The following is an 18,089-nucleotide window of genomic DNA, read 5'->3' as shown; positions in this document are numbered from 1 at the left end:
TCTCAGCTGTTTGTAAATGTTGCAGTTTATAAATAAAGGTTTATTACAAAATAAAATAAATAAAAAACTCTGTGCATAGCACAGATCCAACGAATCGATGACTAAATTAATCTGCAACTATTTTAATAATCGATTTTAATCGATTTAATCGATTAGTTGTTGCAGCCCTAATATATATATATATATATATATATATATATATATATATATATATATATATATATATATATATATATATATATATATATATATATATATATATATATTCCTCGCGCACTAATTGACTGAAAGAGCACGCACTTGGCGTGATGATGTCATGTTATCGATGGAAAAATGCATTTTTAGACCATATGAGTTGCCTGAGCGGCTAGGAGAGCCCGAGAGTAACAAGCGGTTGCCTTGTTGCCTTCCATTAAGAACAATAAATTAGTTTTTAGTATAAGTTTGCTGGTTTCAAGAAATGTAATGCCGAGCGCATATCATTATGTCAAGATAATGGCACTAGCATTTACTTCATTTAAGAATATTTTTCAACATATTGAAAAACCTTTTTTTTTTTCTACCAAGAAAAGTGCACTTGTTATTAGTGAGAATATACTTATTTTAAGGTATTTTTGGGTTCATTGAGGTTAGCTAATTTTACTTATTTTGGAAAGTCTTGACAAGCCAAATTTTCTTGTTCTATTGGCAGATAATTTTGCTTAGTTCAAATAAAATACCCCTCATTTTTGTATTATTTTTTTTCTTGTTTTTGAACACTGACTTTTTGCAGTGCATAACCAGCAATATTTGCATGTCCAGCATTGTCAGCATCATGGTTGTTGTCGGAATATACGGTGCGGTTCACTCGCTAATTTCCTGTAATTTCCTGATCGGAGGGTGTACACACACCCCTGTGATGTAATGATTAGGTTCCCCAGGATGTTAGAAATGTAACTGTGTCCTCGTATCACCTTCACATTATTCACAATGTTCTGGTGGACATGGCATGGCATCCTTGGACGAGTGGATTGTGCCATCCTAAAGGATCTGTATTAGACTATTAGCCTTGTGCTAGCACGGGTAATTCATTACTCTCCATTTAAAATGTAGTGAAATACATTTTTATAATACAGCCTAACAATGTTTTGCAGCAACCGGCTACACCGACATCTTGTTTAGGAAAGGACTGGTAGGTGAGGTTGATTTAACCGGTGGTAAAGCAGAGAGTGAAAGAACAACACAATGAAGCTGGGAGTTGGCTGAGAGCTTCAGACTATTGCATGTGTATTGATTGGGCGCCGGCCTTTTCCATCTTACGTGAACTCCTCTGAGCTCTTGGTGGCGATGATGGGGAGGAAGGCTTTGCTGGATCTTCAGGATATTTCTTTGAACATGATGCCGTCGTCATGTCTACCCAGGCAAGACGGGAGCCATTTCCAGTAAATCTAAGGCTCTCTATGCTTGACTTTTCCCCAAAAAATGTTTTTGCTCTACCAAACAACACCGTCATTACGAACACTCGGAGTGTCTTTAGAGTTTGTGAAATGATTATATTTCAAGTGTTGTCAGAGCCTTGTGGTTTATTGACCCTTCATCGTGAATTCCTGTGAGTTGCCCTTGTATCGGTTACCCTTTAATACCGGCAAAATTTGGTCAGTACCTATAAAAGTCCTTTCCTAAAAACGATACACCGTCATCACGAACACTCCGAGTGTCTTTAGCGTTTGTGAAATGATTATATTTCAAGTGTTGTCAGAGCCTTGTGGTTTATTGACCCTTCATCGTGAATTCCTGTGAGCTGCCCTTGTATCGGTTACTCTTTAATACAGACAAAATTTGGTCAGTACCTATAAAAGTCCTTTCCTAAAAACGATACACCATCATCACGAACACTCCGAGTGTCTTTAGCGTTTGTGAAATGATTATATTTCAAGTGTTGTCAGAGCCTTGTGGTTTTTTGACCCTTCATCTATGAGCTGCCCTTGTATCGGTTACTCTTTAATACCGACAAAATTTGGTCAGTACCTATAAAAGTCCTTTCCTAAAAACGATACACCATCATCACGAACACTCCAAGTGTCTTTAGCGTTTGTAAAATGATTATATTTCAAGTGTTGTCAGAGCCTTGTGGTTTTTTGACCCTTCATCTATGAGCTGCCCTTGTATCGGTTACTCTTTAATACAGACAAAATTTGGTCAGTACCTATAAAAGTCCTTTCCTAAAAACGATACACCGTCATCACGAACACTCCGAGTGTCTTTAGCGTTTGTGAAATGATTATATTTCAAGTGTTGTCAGAGCCTTGTGGTTTATTGACCCTTCATCGTGAATTCCTCTGAGCTGCCCTTGTATCGGTTACTCTTTAATACCGACAAAATTTGGTCAGTATCTATAAAAGTCTTTTCCTAAAAATGATACACCATCATCACGAACATTCCAAGTGTCTTTAGCGTTTGTAAAATGATTATATTTCAAGTGTTGTCAGAGCCTTGTGGTTTTTTGACCCTTCATCGTGAATTCCTCTGAGCTGCCCTTGTATCGGTTACTCTGTAATACCGACAACATTTGGTCAGTGCCTATAAAAGTCCATTCCTAAAAACGATATGTTGAAATGTTTGTCTTTTGGACTGGCTTGTTCAAAATTTGTACCACAGAACAGGAGGCATTTGAGAGGTACCACCCATCTTTTCCTCTCAGTCAGTTCCAAACAGTTCTGAGATCTTAACAGGAGCTGGACTCAGAGCAACCCACATATTCACTAGTGTAAATGTTTTCTCTTCTCCGCTAATTCACTTTCTTTGGCCGTCCTAAAGAATTCATTAGGGGCGGCGTGGCGCGGTTGGGAGAGTGTCCGTGCCAGCAACCTGAGGGTTCCTGGTTCGATCCCCAGCTTCTACCAACCTAGTCACGTCCTCTCCAGGGGCCCGGGCTTAGACCGATTTATTTTTTCGGAATAAATTGTAATGTGTTTATTTCGTTTAAAGTTCAGATGGGATTTTTGATTTTCTGCGCGGCATTAATTTGCTGTGCACAGAGGACGCGTGAGCAGTGCGCAATTGCGCAGGCGCGCACCTTAGAGGGAACGTTGCACGCAACCCTAACTCAAAATGCCGGACATTTGAGGCATTTAAGAAACTCCGCCCTGACAGCTCCGCAAAAGAGGACATGTCCGGTGAAAAGAGGACGTATGGTCAGTCTATCGTAGCCCGTTAGCTGCTAGCATGCCATGTGTTGTGCCTCGGTGTGCATTGTTTACACAACATGCGTTACGCTACTTAATATGTCCGTGTGGAAACTCGTTCGGTACACCTCCGAACCGAACCGGAACCCCCGTACCGAAACGGTTCAATACAAATACATGTACCGTTACACCCCTAGTTACATGTAATACTTATGTCATAGCTTATTCTTTAATTATAACCTAATATGTAAATTGTAAAGTTCACTTTGTACAGTGGAACCTCTGAGGTTGACAGAAAAGTAGTTCAATTCAGCATAGGCTTCCATACCGTACTTGTTGATTCACGCTTATGCCAGGCTTATCTACTAATATTTACCTACTGGTATTTATGTCCTTGCAGGTGGTCACTTTGAACAAGCGGAGTAAGGAGGCTGAGTCTGCTTTCCTCGGTATCTACAAACAGCTTATTGAAGCCCCAGGTGAGTACCCGGCTATAAATAATACCAGCAGAAACACACACACACACACACTCAAATCTTCTAGAAATGCTGTTTCCCCTCTAAAGATAAAGGCCTCGTCACGTCGTATGTGTATGAATACTGTATGAAGCAATAAACTAATTACAAGTATGGATACATAGATATGGTAAAATAGCAAGCTGATATAAGCGCTCTTATCTATGTTTTAAAGTCTGGACTGTGAGCGGTTTTCCAAAACTCTGCGTGAGGCCACTTCAAAACACAGCCTTGGTCCTTGAGTGTAACCTAGCTGAGGAGAGAACACATCCTTGAAGAGCTGGGATGTTGATTGTAGAGGGCCAATTAAAATCCCAACTGAAGTCTGTGCAACACAGGCCTGATGAGGCCAATTGGGGCAAAGCGAGAGAAGGGGAAGACTCTTATAGAGGAGAGGAAATCATTTTTTTCTTGCAAATTCAATGCCCATCAACTGCTTGGATTTAAAGGACGTCATATCCGGCTCTTTAAATATGCGTGGTGGTCAAGCAGCGTCTGTTCTCAATGGGTACTAGGCGCCATTTAGCTTTTCTCGAAGAAAAATGCCCTATGCATGAGTTGTTTTTCGGCTGTAGGAATCGTTCAAATCGCAAAAAGGACAAACGTATTCTTCACACATTTCGAGAGAACATCCGCAACGTAACACAACATAAACACAACAGAACAAATATAATATCGGAATCGGTAATTAAGAGTTGGACAATATCGGAATATCGGCAAAAAAGCCATTATCGGACATCTCTATTTATGATCCTTTATGCCGAACGAGAATCTGTAATTGTTAAGCTGAATCGAAAATGGAATTGGAATCATGAAAGTCTCATCAATCCCGTCTCATTCAGTTCATGGCAGGGTGCACCCTAGACCAGGGGTGTGGAACACGGTTACACCGAGGGCCACATGGCAGTTATGGCTGGCCTCAGAGGGCCACTTGTAACCGTGTATAATTCATGAATATAAATGTATAATAATTCACCTGATGATATTATAAAGTTAATTGCTGTGCATTTGATTATTATATTTGTGTTACATACACTGTCAAAAAAAGTATATTTTTCAGTAAAAAACAAAACAAAGTGGCTCCTATTATTTCAGGGCTTTCACGGGCCGCATTAAATGACGTGGCGGGCCAAATTTGGCCCCCGGGCCTTGAGTTTGACACAAGTGCCCTAGATGGCTCACCACTCAACCATAGGGCACAGCAAATATCATAATCCCCAAAATGATGTGACTTTGATCCAGTGTGTCCCATGTCAAGAGCCAAGATGGTGTTAGTGTAATTGTGCCAAATCTTCAGTGTTGGGACTAACGCCGTTACTTTCGGCGGTAAATTGTAATCTAACGCGTTATTTTTTATATTCAGTAACTCAGTCTACCAACCGAGCTGTGCCGGGGCGGCATAGCTCGGTTGGTAGAGTGGCCGTGCCAGCAATTTGAGGGTTCCAGGTTCGATTCCCGCTTCCGCCATCCTAGTCACTGCCATTGTGTCCTTGGGCAAGACACTTTACCCACCTGCTCCCAGTGCCACCCACACTGGTTTAAATGTAACTTAGATATTGGGTTTCACTATGTAAAGCGCTTTGAGTCACTAGAGAAAAGCGCTATATAAGTATAATTCACACTAATTCACACCGTTACTACATGATGCCTTACTGCGTTATTTTACGTAATTTTTTATGTAGTATCGGCTAGAAACTGTGAAGATCTGAGTGTGTTTTATTGGAGCGCTGCGGAAGAGGCGACAAGGAAGAGGCGCGCCACGCACTGTCTGTGTATGTGTGTGTGTGTGGGAGGGGGCGTGTCTGTGTTTACTAACAAGACATCATGGCGAAGCCCGAAGCCGAGTTTCTTAACATGGAGATATTCTCACTACTTTTCTTGTGTCGACCACAAAGAAAAGAACATTTTGGTTAAATGTAAGTTGTGTCTGGGATCAAAGATACTATCCTAGCGATTCAAATCTGCTGAAACAGCTACAAAAGCAACATGCTCCGACGAAGCTAGTAAAGAGAGACACACTTCACCTCCTAAGCAACAGCGGCTGGATTTTAACGAGGCACTGAAGGCACACACACTTTGTCAATTCTCTTATATACTCTTTCATTCTAGACTTCTAGAGTGTTTGATTATCACATCACTAAATGGATAGACTATAAAGTTCACAAACATAAATAGGGATGCTAGTGGGCCAGGCCAATCTTTCCTTATCTCTAAACTAAAACTGGGGAAATGTGTAGAGTGTTCTGGGCTTCAGACATGATTTTATTTCAGAATTCCTTGAGAGAAAAAACCCGCCTGGTTAGGCTTTATGTATGTAGTGTGTGCCTTCATTGGTTTACAGCTATGTTGTTATTATGATGCTTGTTACTTATGTATGTTATGTTGCAGCTATTTAAAATAGTCTTGTCAATTTGTTTTGGCCTGAAACTAATTGGCCCTTTGAAACATATTTTGTGTGTGTTGTAGGAATCTTTACTCAGAAACTTTCCATATGATCAAATATTGGGGCTCAGAGAGCCAATTAGAAACCCAAGCAGTATGTGTCTGCACATTTGGACTCTTCCTGTTTACAGTGAACGTCATTAGTCACTGTACATCTCACCGCAGGTGTCCAAGGTCACAACTACCACTCGGGTCTGGAATGGATGGCTGCAGGTGCACTAGAGGACAGTTTCTGTGGGGCCCACTTTGTTTCTCTTTTAGCCTCAAACACAACAAAGTGGCTCCCTCTCTGTTTGGCCCAACCGCTGCACAGTTGATGCATTTTTGGATTCTTTGACATTACCAATCATTCTTTACACACCATTATTCTTAATCATAACGCAGTTATTGCTATTCATCGCTGGATGTTCATTTGAACTTGTCGCTCCCTCAAAATGTGTGCGCTGTTGGTCCAATCAGAGTGGGACACAGTTAATAGAAACTAGAGCTGAACAAGCAAAGAAGGGGGGAGGAACAATCATCTCAATTTACGACCTGTTGTACATGGCTATCATTAACATATCATTCATCCTCTTTGCAGCGCTCTTTTGGCACACCAATCTAAGCTGTGCACACAATACAACGTTAGCGATGAAAGTAAAGCTGACATTACATGACAAGCGAGTTATTAAAGGGGAACTGCGCATTTTTCTGACATTTTGACATCGTTCACATTCACGTTGCATTCTAAATATTAAATAAATGCGATCAGAAGTTTGCATACAAGCGTCTTTTCGTGTCGTCCTCGCCAGTTTTGGATCCTAAATGGCTGTTAAAGTGTACCAACTAGCTGGAATACCTACTCAGACTTATTCTGTCCAGGTGAGATGCATGATTTATGATCTACAAACCCCGTTTCCATATGAGTTGGGAAATTGTGTTAGATGTAAATATAAACGGAATATAATGATTTGCAAATCATTTTCAACCCATATTCAGTTGAATATGCTACAAAGACAACATATTTGATGTTCAAACTGATAAACTTTTTTTTTTTTGCAAATAATCATTAACTTTAGAATTTGATGGCAGCAACACGTGACAAAGAAGTTGGGAAAGGTGGCAATAAATACTGATAAAGTTGAGGAATGCTCATCAAACACTTATTTGGAACATCCCACAGGTGAACAGGCAAATTGGGAACAGGTGGGTGCCATGATTGGGTATAAAAGTAGATTCCATGAAATGCTCAGTCATTCACAAACAAGAATGGGGCGAGGGTCACCACTTTGTCAACAAATGCGTGAGCAAATTGTTGAACAGTTTAAGAAAAACCTTTCTCAACCAGCTATTGCAAGGAATTTATGGATTTCCCCATCTGCGGTCCGTAATATCATCAAAGGGTTCAGAGAATCTGGAGAAATCACTGCACGTAAGCAGCTAAGCCCGTGACCTTTGATCCCTCAGGCTGTACTGCATCAACAAGCGACATCAGTGTGTAAAGGATATCACCACATGGGCTCAGGAACACTTCATGTCACTGTCAGTAACTACAGTTGGTCGCTACATCTGTAGGTGCAAGTTAAAACTCTCCTATGCAAGGCGAAAACCGTTAATCAACAACACCCAGAAACGCCGTCGGCTTCGCTGGGCCTGAGCTCATCTAAGATGGACTGATACAAAGTGGAAAAGTGTTCTGTGGTCTGACGAGAATGGTTATTTATTGGATTTTATGGGCGAAATAAAAGAGCTATAATTGGCTTTTATTTTATTTTATTAATCTGACTTTTATTTAATATTTAGAACGCATTAAAAAAATCACATCTATTATCATATCTTTAATAACGATTGTGAACGATAGGCAACTGTGGAAGACTTGCTCTTCAGGGTTCTTCAGACCACCAATCACGGACATGACAGCTTCATTCATAGTTCTGAACAATGATTTATTTTTCAACAAATGTTCTTTGTGTTCCTTTTCAGTCATTGCGTTACGTGTCAGTCCTCGCTCTCTCTCATGCTCGTGCTCGTACTCGTTCTCCGTCATCAGCAACCCCTCACCTTCCCGGCTGCTGCTCTTTAACAGAGCGACCGGTGATTAGATCAACCGGCCCAGGTGTGCCGTCTACGCACCTGTCGCTAATCTCGAAGCCGGCCCTGGCACACCCCGCTTCGCTGCAGGTCCGCAGGCCACGCCCCCCCACAGCAACATTAAAAACAAAAAAGTGCAGTTCCCCTGCTATTAAAGTAGCAGTATAATGGGAAAATAAATGCAATTTATATGCTGAATTGTGTTTCATTTTGTCTGTTAAACCATAGCCAATTATATTTCCAATCTGAAAAGTATGTGAAAATATCGTCTTAACATGCACAAAATGCCACAGTTTTTAAACGGCCATTTTATAATTTTCCGCTCCGAATGACTTAGGCGATTTCCATATGTTCGAGATCTGATGACGTCACAGGGGAAACTCCTCCACAGTCAGCAGATCAGTCATACTGGAAATACGCAAACATGGGAACGAGATTATGCTGTTTATTAATCACAATCCCTATGTAAAACAAGAACACGTTTTCTTTTTTTATGCATTCTTAAATCGTAAACAAACTATTACGCAATACCAACTTTTCTTGCCTTCTGGTACCTGCTGATGTTTATTTGAGATCTGCATGAGTCCTGAAGATTTGTGTACGTCCGCCTTGGCAGTCCGTGCCGATGACGTAGTCGATAAGTTTCTTCTTTTTCTCTATCTTCTTGTTATGGGACATTCACCCTCTGCTGTTGCCATTTCTAATATAAAGTAGTGTAAAGTTCTTACTTATATCTCGCTATGGAAGCGCTAAAACATACCGGTGTAGTGAGTTTACATTATTCACCTAAGGAACTTCAGTCGTAACACTGCAAAAAGTCAGTGTTCAAAAACAAGAAAAATAATACAAAAATGAGGGGTATTTTTATTTGAACTAAGCAAAATTATCTGCCAATAGAACAAGAAAATTTGGCTTATCAAGACTTTCCAAAACAAGTAAAATTAGCTAACTTCAATGAACCCCAAAATACCTTAAAATAAGTATATTCTCACTAATAACAAGTGCTCTTTTCTTGGTAGAATTTTTTTTTTGACCTTTTTGCTCAATATGTTGAAAAATATTCTTAAATAAAGTACATGCTAGTGCCATTATCTTGACATAATGATATGCGCTCGGCATTACATTTCTTGAAACCAGCAAACTTATACTAAAAACTAATTTATTGTTCTTAATGGAAAGGTAACAAGGCAAGCGCTTGTTACTCTCGGGGTCTCCTAGCCGCTCAGGCAAATCATATTGTCTAAAAATTCATTTTTCCATCGATAACATGACATCGCGCCAAGTGCGTGCTCTTTCAGTCAATTAGTGCGCATATATACAGCTTTTTTTTCTTTTTTTTTTCCCCCATAAAGAAATACAATCATGTGTGCTTACGGACTGTATTCCTGCAGACTGTATTGATCTATATTGACATACACATACACAATATGTATATATTGTGTTTTTTATGTTGATTTAATTTTTTTTTTTAATTCTTGCGCGGCCCGGTACCAATCGGTCCGCGGACCGGTACCGGGCCGCGGACCGGTGGTTGGGGACCACTGATGTAGACCACAACGAAGTCTTTTACATTTAGAAAAAAATCATAATATCACCCCTTTAACCTTGTGACACCCCTTGTTGTAAAATTACAACGTTACCTTTAACCATCGTAAAAAACAATCTGTTATATATATATAAATATATATACAGTATATATATATATATATATCTATATATATATATATATATATATATATATATATATATATATATATATATATATATATATATATATAGATATATATAGATATATATATTTATTTTTTTACCACATTTACATAGTCATTGGGTCCTATTGTTCAGTCTCACAAGGCTATTGGATCGTACATTTGTTTATAAGTCACGCTTTCTGGCCTTAAACTCGCACAACCTCTCAAGGTTTCCTCCGAAACAAAATCTATTTGTTTCATTGGACTGGATTCATCAGATTCAAGTACTTAAAATGTCTTTTATATATTTTTTTGGTTGTTATTACAATGTCTAGAGCAGGGGTGTCCAAACTTTTTCCACTGAGGGCTGCACACTGAAAAATCAAAGCAAGCGGGGGCCATTTTGATATTTTTTTATTTTAAAAACCAATACGATATATGTATAAAAAATATACATTAAGGCCTCCACTCAGGCTTGATCCCGGGGACCCTAAAGGGTTTTGGTCCAAAAAATATTTAAAATGTGTCATTATTCAGTATTATTAGCTCTAGATCAACACTAGGTCTATCTGTCAATATAACGTTTTAAAAGATTTAAGTTGTATGCTCTTTTTGTCAAAGAAAACCCAAAATATGCAATATTTTCACCCAATAAAATTTTTAAGAGGAATATTTCAGATTATATAATAATTGGAGCCTTAAAAAGGTCAATAACTCATAACACCATTGAGCAATGACACTTAAAAACAAATCACACAAAAATTATTGGGGATCCAAAAGGGTCCTACTCATTGAAGTGTTAAAAAATAAATTATACATTTTTTTACTGTTTACTTTTAACACAATAATCTCGAGATCAACTTCAGATTTATCCGTCAATTATACGTTGTATTGTTGTTTATGTTTTTTATTTGTTCGTTTTAGGCCCTTCTTTAAAAAAATTTTTTTAAAAAAGCTAAATTTTTTATATGGCAAACACAAAATATGCAACATTTTCCCAAAAAAATATCTCAAAGTGGAATATTTAATGTGACGTAATTGAAGCCTTGGATAGGTCAGTAATTCATAATAACATTGATTTTTATTCATTGTTATTTTTTAAAGAAAGAAACAGCCTGCATGGCAGCTTTGTGTTATTAGAGTAAACATTGCAACATTTTCTTGTTACATTTCACCTGTTTGGTCTTTCATACCACTTTTTATGTTTTTAATTTTTTTTAATCGTATTTTAAAATGGGCCGTGGGGCCGTTAAAAAATGACCTGCGGGCCGCAAATGGCCCCTTGGCCGCACTTTGGACACCCCTGGTCTAGAGCATGTACATATGTAGTTATTGTGGAACAGATGCGTCAAATTTCATTTAGAGCTTGTTATATAATTGTTGCAATTATAAACGTTTTTTAAGAGTTTTATCTTGTTTCATATTTTTTATATTTGTAATAAATGACTTCATAAAAATATAACTAATGTGTGATTATTATTAATGGTATATACAGTTATGGGGCTAAGTAAGCAATCAACCCTGCAAATGAATCCTTAGTTGTTCAGACAACATGAGTACAAATACAGAAATTCTGCTCCCATCAAAGCCCAATGTTGCAATATTACAAAATTTCTCTAAAAACATACATAAACATTTTTTTTTAACTCTTCAATTTCTGCATCAATTGCCTCCTACAACAACATCTGAAAGGTCAAATTTTTTTTTTTTTTAGGTTTTTCTATATTTGGGTCTTACAGGGTTAAAGGCCTACTGAAAGCCACTACTACCGACCACGCAGTCGGATAGTTTATATATCAATGATGAAATCTTAACATTGCAACACATGCCAATACGGCTGGGTTAACTTATAAAGTGACATTTTAAATTTCCCGCCACACTTCCGCTTGAAAACGTCTCGGTATGATGACGTATGCGCGTGACGTAGCCAGTTTAACGGAGGTATGGCTTCCCCATTGAAGCCAATACGAAATAGCTCGGTTTTCATCTCATTATTCCACAGTATTCTGGACATCTGTGTTGGTGAATCTGTTGCAATTTGTTCATTGCATTATGGAGAAAGAAGCTGAGCAAGCAAAGAAGAAAGTTGTCGGTGCGAAGCTGATATTTTGCGAGGGAAGTCAGCAACACAACACAGCCGGTGTTTGTTTACATTCCCGAAAGATGCAGTCAAGATCGAAGAACTCGGACAACAGAGACTCTAACCAGGAGGACTTTGATTTGGATACACAGACGCGATACCGTGAGTACGTAGCTGCGCTTCCAAACATTTGATCGCTTGCTATAACTAGATCGAGCTAGTAGCTAGGAGCTAGGAGCTAGCATAACAAACACCTAGGTGTTTGTTATGCGGGATTAATTTGTGGCATATTAAATATAAGCCTGGTTTTGTTGTGGCTAATAGAGAGTATATATGTCTTGTGTTTATTTACTGTTGTAGTCATTCCCAGCTGAATATCAGTTCCCACCCGCGCGCTTCCAAACATTTGATCGCTTGCCCGTACGTGCGTGTCATGTACGTAACTTTGGTTAAATATATAAGCTTTATGAACCTTGGGTTAGGTGAACGGTCCTTTGGGCTGAGTGAGTGTGTGTGTTGGGCAGGTGTTTGAATTGTATTGGCGGGTTATATATACGGGATCCCGTCCATATAACCCGCTCGAGCTATAACTAGCTCGAGCTAGTAGCTAGGAGCTAGCATAACAAACACCTAGGTGTTTGTTATGCGGGATTCATTTGTGGCATATTAAATATAAGCCTGGTTGTGTTGTGGCTAATAGAGTATATATATGTCTTGTGTTTATTTACTGTTGTAGTCATTCCCAGCTGAATATCAGGTCCCACCCGCGCGCTTCCAAACATTTGATCGCTTGCCCGTACGTGCGTGTCATGTACGTAACTTTGGTTAAATATATAAGCTTTATGAACCTTGCGTTAGGTGAGCGGTCCTTTGGGCTGAGTGAGTGTGTGTGTTGGGCAGGTGTTTGAATTGTATTGGCGGGTTATATATACGGGATCCCGTCCATATAACCCGCTTGAGCTATAACTAGCTCGAGCTAGTAGCTAGGAGCTAGCATAACAAACACCTAGGTGTTTGTTATGCGGGATTAATTTGTGGCATATTAAATATAAGCCTGGTTGTGTTGTGGCTAATAGAGTATATATATGTCTTGTGTTTATTTACTGTTGTAGTCATTCCCAGCTGAATACCAGGTCACCCCCGCCTCTCACAGCATCTTCCCTATCTGAATCGCTCCCAGTCCCCACTAGTCCTTCACTTGCATTTTCCTCATCCACAAATCTTTCATCCTCGCTCAAATTAATGGGGAAATCGTCGCTTTCTCGGTCCGAATTTCTCTCACTTCTGGCGGCCATCATTGTAAACAATAGGGAACTTTGCGTATATGTTCAATTGACTACGTCACGCTACTTCCGGTAGGGGCAAGCCTTTTTTTTTTATCAGATACCAAAAGTTGCGATCTTTATCGTCGTTGTTTTATACTAAATCCTTTCAGCAAAAATATGGCAACATCGCGAAATGATCAAGTATGACACATAGAATAGATCTGCTATCCCCGTTTAAATTTAAAAAAATCATTTCAGTAGGCCTTTAATGCACCTTTTGTATGAAAATAGACCTGACTAGACCCGCTCATCAGCAATGCGCCTTATGGTCCAGAAAATACGGTATTCATTTTTTTTGTATAGAGTGGTCTGCTTAATCCTGTACAACATCAAGCTACTACATTTACACATAGTCCAATTATAAAGTGTTTATGAGCGAGGGCAAACAGGTAGCACCACACCTCTCTGTGGTGGTCTGCCCACAAATGAGCGGATGGTATTTTGGTTTCCTTTTTATGAAGCCCTCTGGGCTGACTTGTCAGCGCTTCATTAGTGTACTATATTTTGAGTTTCCTGTGACACCTCCGCCTGCGGTGCTCGCTGACTCCTACTCGGTTTTGAAAGCGACCCTTTTCACAGTGTTTGGCAAACAATGTTTAAATCAGCACCGCTCTGTTTTTGATCAGCCCATATAAACACTTTCTGATCACTGTGGCAGCTTCTTTCCCAGTTTAGCACTTTTTACCCCTAACTTTCCTTACGTCTCTTCCTGCTGTCTCATTCTGCTTTTCTATGGAATGTGTGTGTGTGTTCTTGTATTTCTACCCTTCTTGAGACATCAAGAAGGAAAAGTAGCTTCCATATGAGGAGGTGATGACATAAATCATGGTCCCAATAACATTGCATCTAATAGAGAATGTCTCATTTGCACCCCTGGTGGTGAAATCTGTCAAAATGAGGGTGGTCCCAAAAAGAAGGGATTTTTCAAATTGACTGTGTCGCTTTTAAAAGTGCTCCCCCTCTGGTCAACATATGAAATAACAAGTGTGTGTAAGAAATTGAAATGCACCTCCTTTGGCCAAAATTATTTAAAGAATTAATAAATAAATATGCATATAGAGACATACTGTTATAACTTGAAGTAAATAATGAAGATTAAAAACCAATTGCCAACAAAAAATTTAAAGAAAATAAAAGTTCACTAAAAGCAGTCTTTTTCTCACAATATGTCGACTTTTTTCCTTATAAAATTGTGAACAATTTCTCATATTCTTTCTGTTTCTGTAATATTGCAATATTCTTTCGTAAAATTATTACTTTTTTATGTCAAATTATTACTTTTTAATGCAAAATGGCGACATTTGTCATATAAAATTCAGATTTTTATCACAATATTGCCATATTTATTGTTGTTCTTGTAAAACGGTGACATTTTTTGAGTAAAATTATGACTTTTGTCATAATTTTGCTGAGTAAAATTCTGATTATTATTATAACATTGCCAAAATGTTAAATTTTTCTTTAAAAAATTGTGACTTTTGTCGAGTAAATTTACAACCCTTTTCATAAAATTGCCAAAGTGTTAAGCTTTTCTTGTAAAATTGCGACTGTTATTGAGTAAAATTCCAACTTTTATCATAACATTGCACAAATGTTCAGTTTTTCTTGTGGTCCCAAAAAAGACGGATTTTTCCAATTGACTGTGTGTCGCTTTTAAAAGTGCTCCCCCTCTGGTCAACATATGAAATAACAAGTGTGTGTAAAAATTTGAAGTGCTGCCCCTCTGGTCAACATATGAAATAACAAGTGTGTGTAAGAAATTGAAATGCACTCCCTTTGGCCAAAATTATAAAAAATAAAATAAATAAATATGTATATAGAGTCATACTGTTATAACTTAAAGTAAATAATGAAGATTAAAAAAACAATTACCAACAAAAAATTCAAAAAAATTTAAGTTTACTAAAAGCAGTCTTTTTCTCACAATGTGTCGACTTTTTTCTTATAAAATTGTGAACAATTTCCCTTATTCTTTCTGTTTCTGTAATATTGCAATATTTTCTCGTAAAATTATTACTTTTATATGACATTTGTCATATGAAATTCCGACTTTTATCACAATATTGCCAATTTTTTTGTTGTCGTAAAACGGTGACATTTTTTGAGTGAAATTATGACCCAAATTCTAAGTTTTTCTTGTGAAATTCAAACTCATTTTTCACAACAAGCTTTTTTATATGTGCATAGTATGTATATATTATTAATGTTGTAAATACACATCTTTATATATCTAGAAAGGGTGGTCCTAAAGAGGGAGGATTTTTTCGGAGGTCTCAGAAGGTATCAAATACAAGAATGTGCCCCTTTGTGTGTGTGTGTGTTCTTGTATTTTTGCCCTTCTTGAGACATCTAGAAGGAAAAGTAGCTTCCATATGAGGAGGTGTAAACAAGTGATGACATAAATCATGGTCCCAATAACATTGCATCTAATAGAGAATGTCTCATTTGCACCCCTGGTGGTGAAATCTATCAAAATGAGGGTGGTCCCAAAAAGGAGGGATTTTTCAAATTGACTGTGTGTCGCTTTTAAAAGTGCTCCCCCTCTGGTCAACATATGAAATAACAAGTGTGTGTAAGAAATTGAAATGCACCCCCTTTTAAAATAAATAAATATGTATATAGAGACATACAGTTATAACTTGAAGTAAATAATGAAGATTAAAAACCAATTGCCAACAAAAAAATTCAAAAACATAAAAATTCACTAAAAGCAGTCTTTTTCTCACAATGTGTCAACTTTTTTCCTATAAAATTGTGAACAATTTCCCATATTCTTTCTGTTTCTGTAATGTTGCAATATTTTCTCGTAAAATTATTACACACACACATTCTTGTATTTGATACTTTCTTGAGACCTCAGAAAAATGCAGACCTCTTTAGGACCACCCTTTCTACATATATAATTATGTATTTACAACATTAATAATATATACATACTATGCCAATATAAAAAAGCCTTTTGTGGAAAATCAGTTGGAATTTCACAAGAAAAACTTAGAATTTGGGTCATAATTTCATAATTTCACTCAAAAAATGTCACAGTTTTACAACAACAAAATGGCAATAGTGTGATAAAAGTCTGGATTTTATATGACAAATGTCATAAAAAATCCAGACTAAATTGGCAATATTGTGATAAAAGTTTGGATTTTATATGACAAATGTCATATAAAATCCAGACTTTTATCACAATATTGCCCATATTGTCATAATTTCATAATTTCACTCAAAAAATGTCACCGTTTTACGACAACAACAAAAAAATTGGCAATATTGTGATAAAAGTCTGGATTTTATATGACATTTGTCATATCAAATCCAGACTTTTATCACAATATTGCCAATATTGTCATAATTTTATAATTTCACTTAAAAAATTTCACCGTTTTACGACAACAACAAAATTGGCAATATTGTGATAAAAGTCTGGATTTTATATGACAAATGTGTCATAATTTCACTCAAAAAATGTCACCGTTTTACGACAACAACAAAAAAATTGGCAATATTGCCAATTTAGTCTGGATTTGATATGACATTTGTCATATAAAATTCAGACTAAATTGGCAATATTGTGATAGAAGTCTGGATTTTATATGACATTTGTCATATCAAATCCAGACTTTTATCACAATATTGCCAATATTGTCATAATTTTATAATTTCACTAAAAAAATGTCACCGTTTTACGACAACAACAAAAAAATTGGCAATATTGCCAATTTAGTCTGGATTTTATATGACATTTGTCATATAAAATACAGACTAAATTGGCAATATTGTGATAAAAGTCTGGATTTTATATGACATTTGTCAAATCAAATCCAGACTTTTATCACAATATTGCCAATGTTGTCATAATTTTATAATTTCACTCATTTTACAACAACAAAAAAATTGGCAATATTGTGATAAAAGTCTTGATTTTATATGACATTTGTCATATAAAATCCAGACTTTTATCACAATATTGTCATGATTTCATAATTTCACTCAAAAAATGTCACCGTTTTACGACAACAACAAAAAATTGGCAATATTGTGATAAAAGTCTGGATTTTATATGACAAATGTCATAAAAAATCCAGACTAAATTGGCAATATTGTAATAAAAGTCTGGATTTTATATGACATTTGTCATATAAAATCCAGTCTTTTATCACAGTATTGCCAATTTTGTCATAATTTCATAATTTGACTCAAAAAATGTCACCGTTTTACGACAACAACAAAAAAATTGGCAATATTGTGATAAAAGTCTGGATTTTATATGACAAATGTCATATAAAATCCAGACTTTTATCACAATATTGTCATAATTTCATAATTTCACTCAAAAAATGTCACCGTTTTACGACAACAACAAAAAAATTGGCAATATTGCCAATTTAGTCTGGATTTGATATGACATTTGTCATATAAAATCCAGACTAGATTGGCAATATTGTGATAAAAGTCTGGATTTATATGAAATTTGTCATATAAAATCCTGACTAAATTGGCAATATTGTGATAAAAGTCTGGATTTTATATGACATTTGTCATATCAAATCCAGACTTTTATCACAATATTGTCATAATTTCATAATTTCACTCAAAAAATGTTACCGTTTTACGATAACAAAAAAATTGCCAATATTGTGATAAAAGTCTGGATTTTATATGACATTTGTCATATAAAATCCAGACTTTTATCACAATATTGGCAATTTAGTCTGGATTTTATATGACATTTGTCATATCAAATCCAGACTTTTATCACAATATTGGCAATTTAGTCTGGATTTTATATGACATTTGTC

The 18,089-nt window shown here is 36.8% G+C and overlaps 1 protein-coding gene across 1 annotated transcript in view; it reads left to right on the top strand.

Annotated features, from left to right (window-relative positions):
* The window catches only part of cux2b (cut-like homeobox 2b), a 350,620-nt gene that overhangs the window by 245,087 nt on the left and 87,444 nt on the right, over window positions 1-18,089 (top strand). Inside the window, exon 4 of the mRNA XM_062051807.1 lies at window positions 3,565-3,643. Coding sequence (XP_061907791.1) covers window positions 3,565-3,643 — 79 coding nt within the window. The remainder of the gene's footprint in view (window positions 1-3,564; window positions 3,644-18,089) is intronic.

This window comes from Entelurus aequoreus, linkage group LG06, assembly GCF_033978785.1.
Source record: "Entelurus aequoreus isolate RoL-2023_Sb linkage group LG06, RoL_Eaeq_v1.1, whole genome shotgun sequence".
In the NCBI taxonomy this organism is placed as follows: Eukaryota; Metazoa; Chordata; class Actinopteri; order Syngnathiformes; family Syngnathidae; genus Entelurus; species Entelurus aequoreus.
Note: the sequence above shows the minus strand (reverse complement) of the source record. Positions and strands in the feature narration are given on the sequence as shown.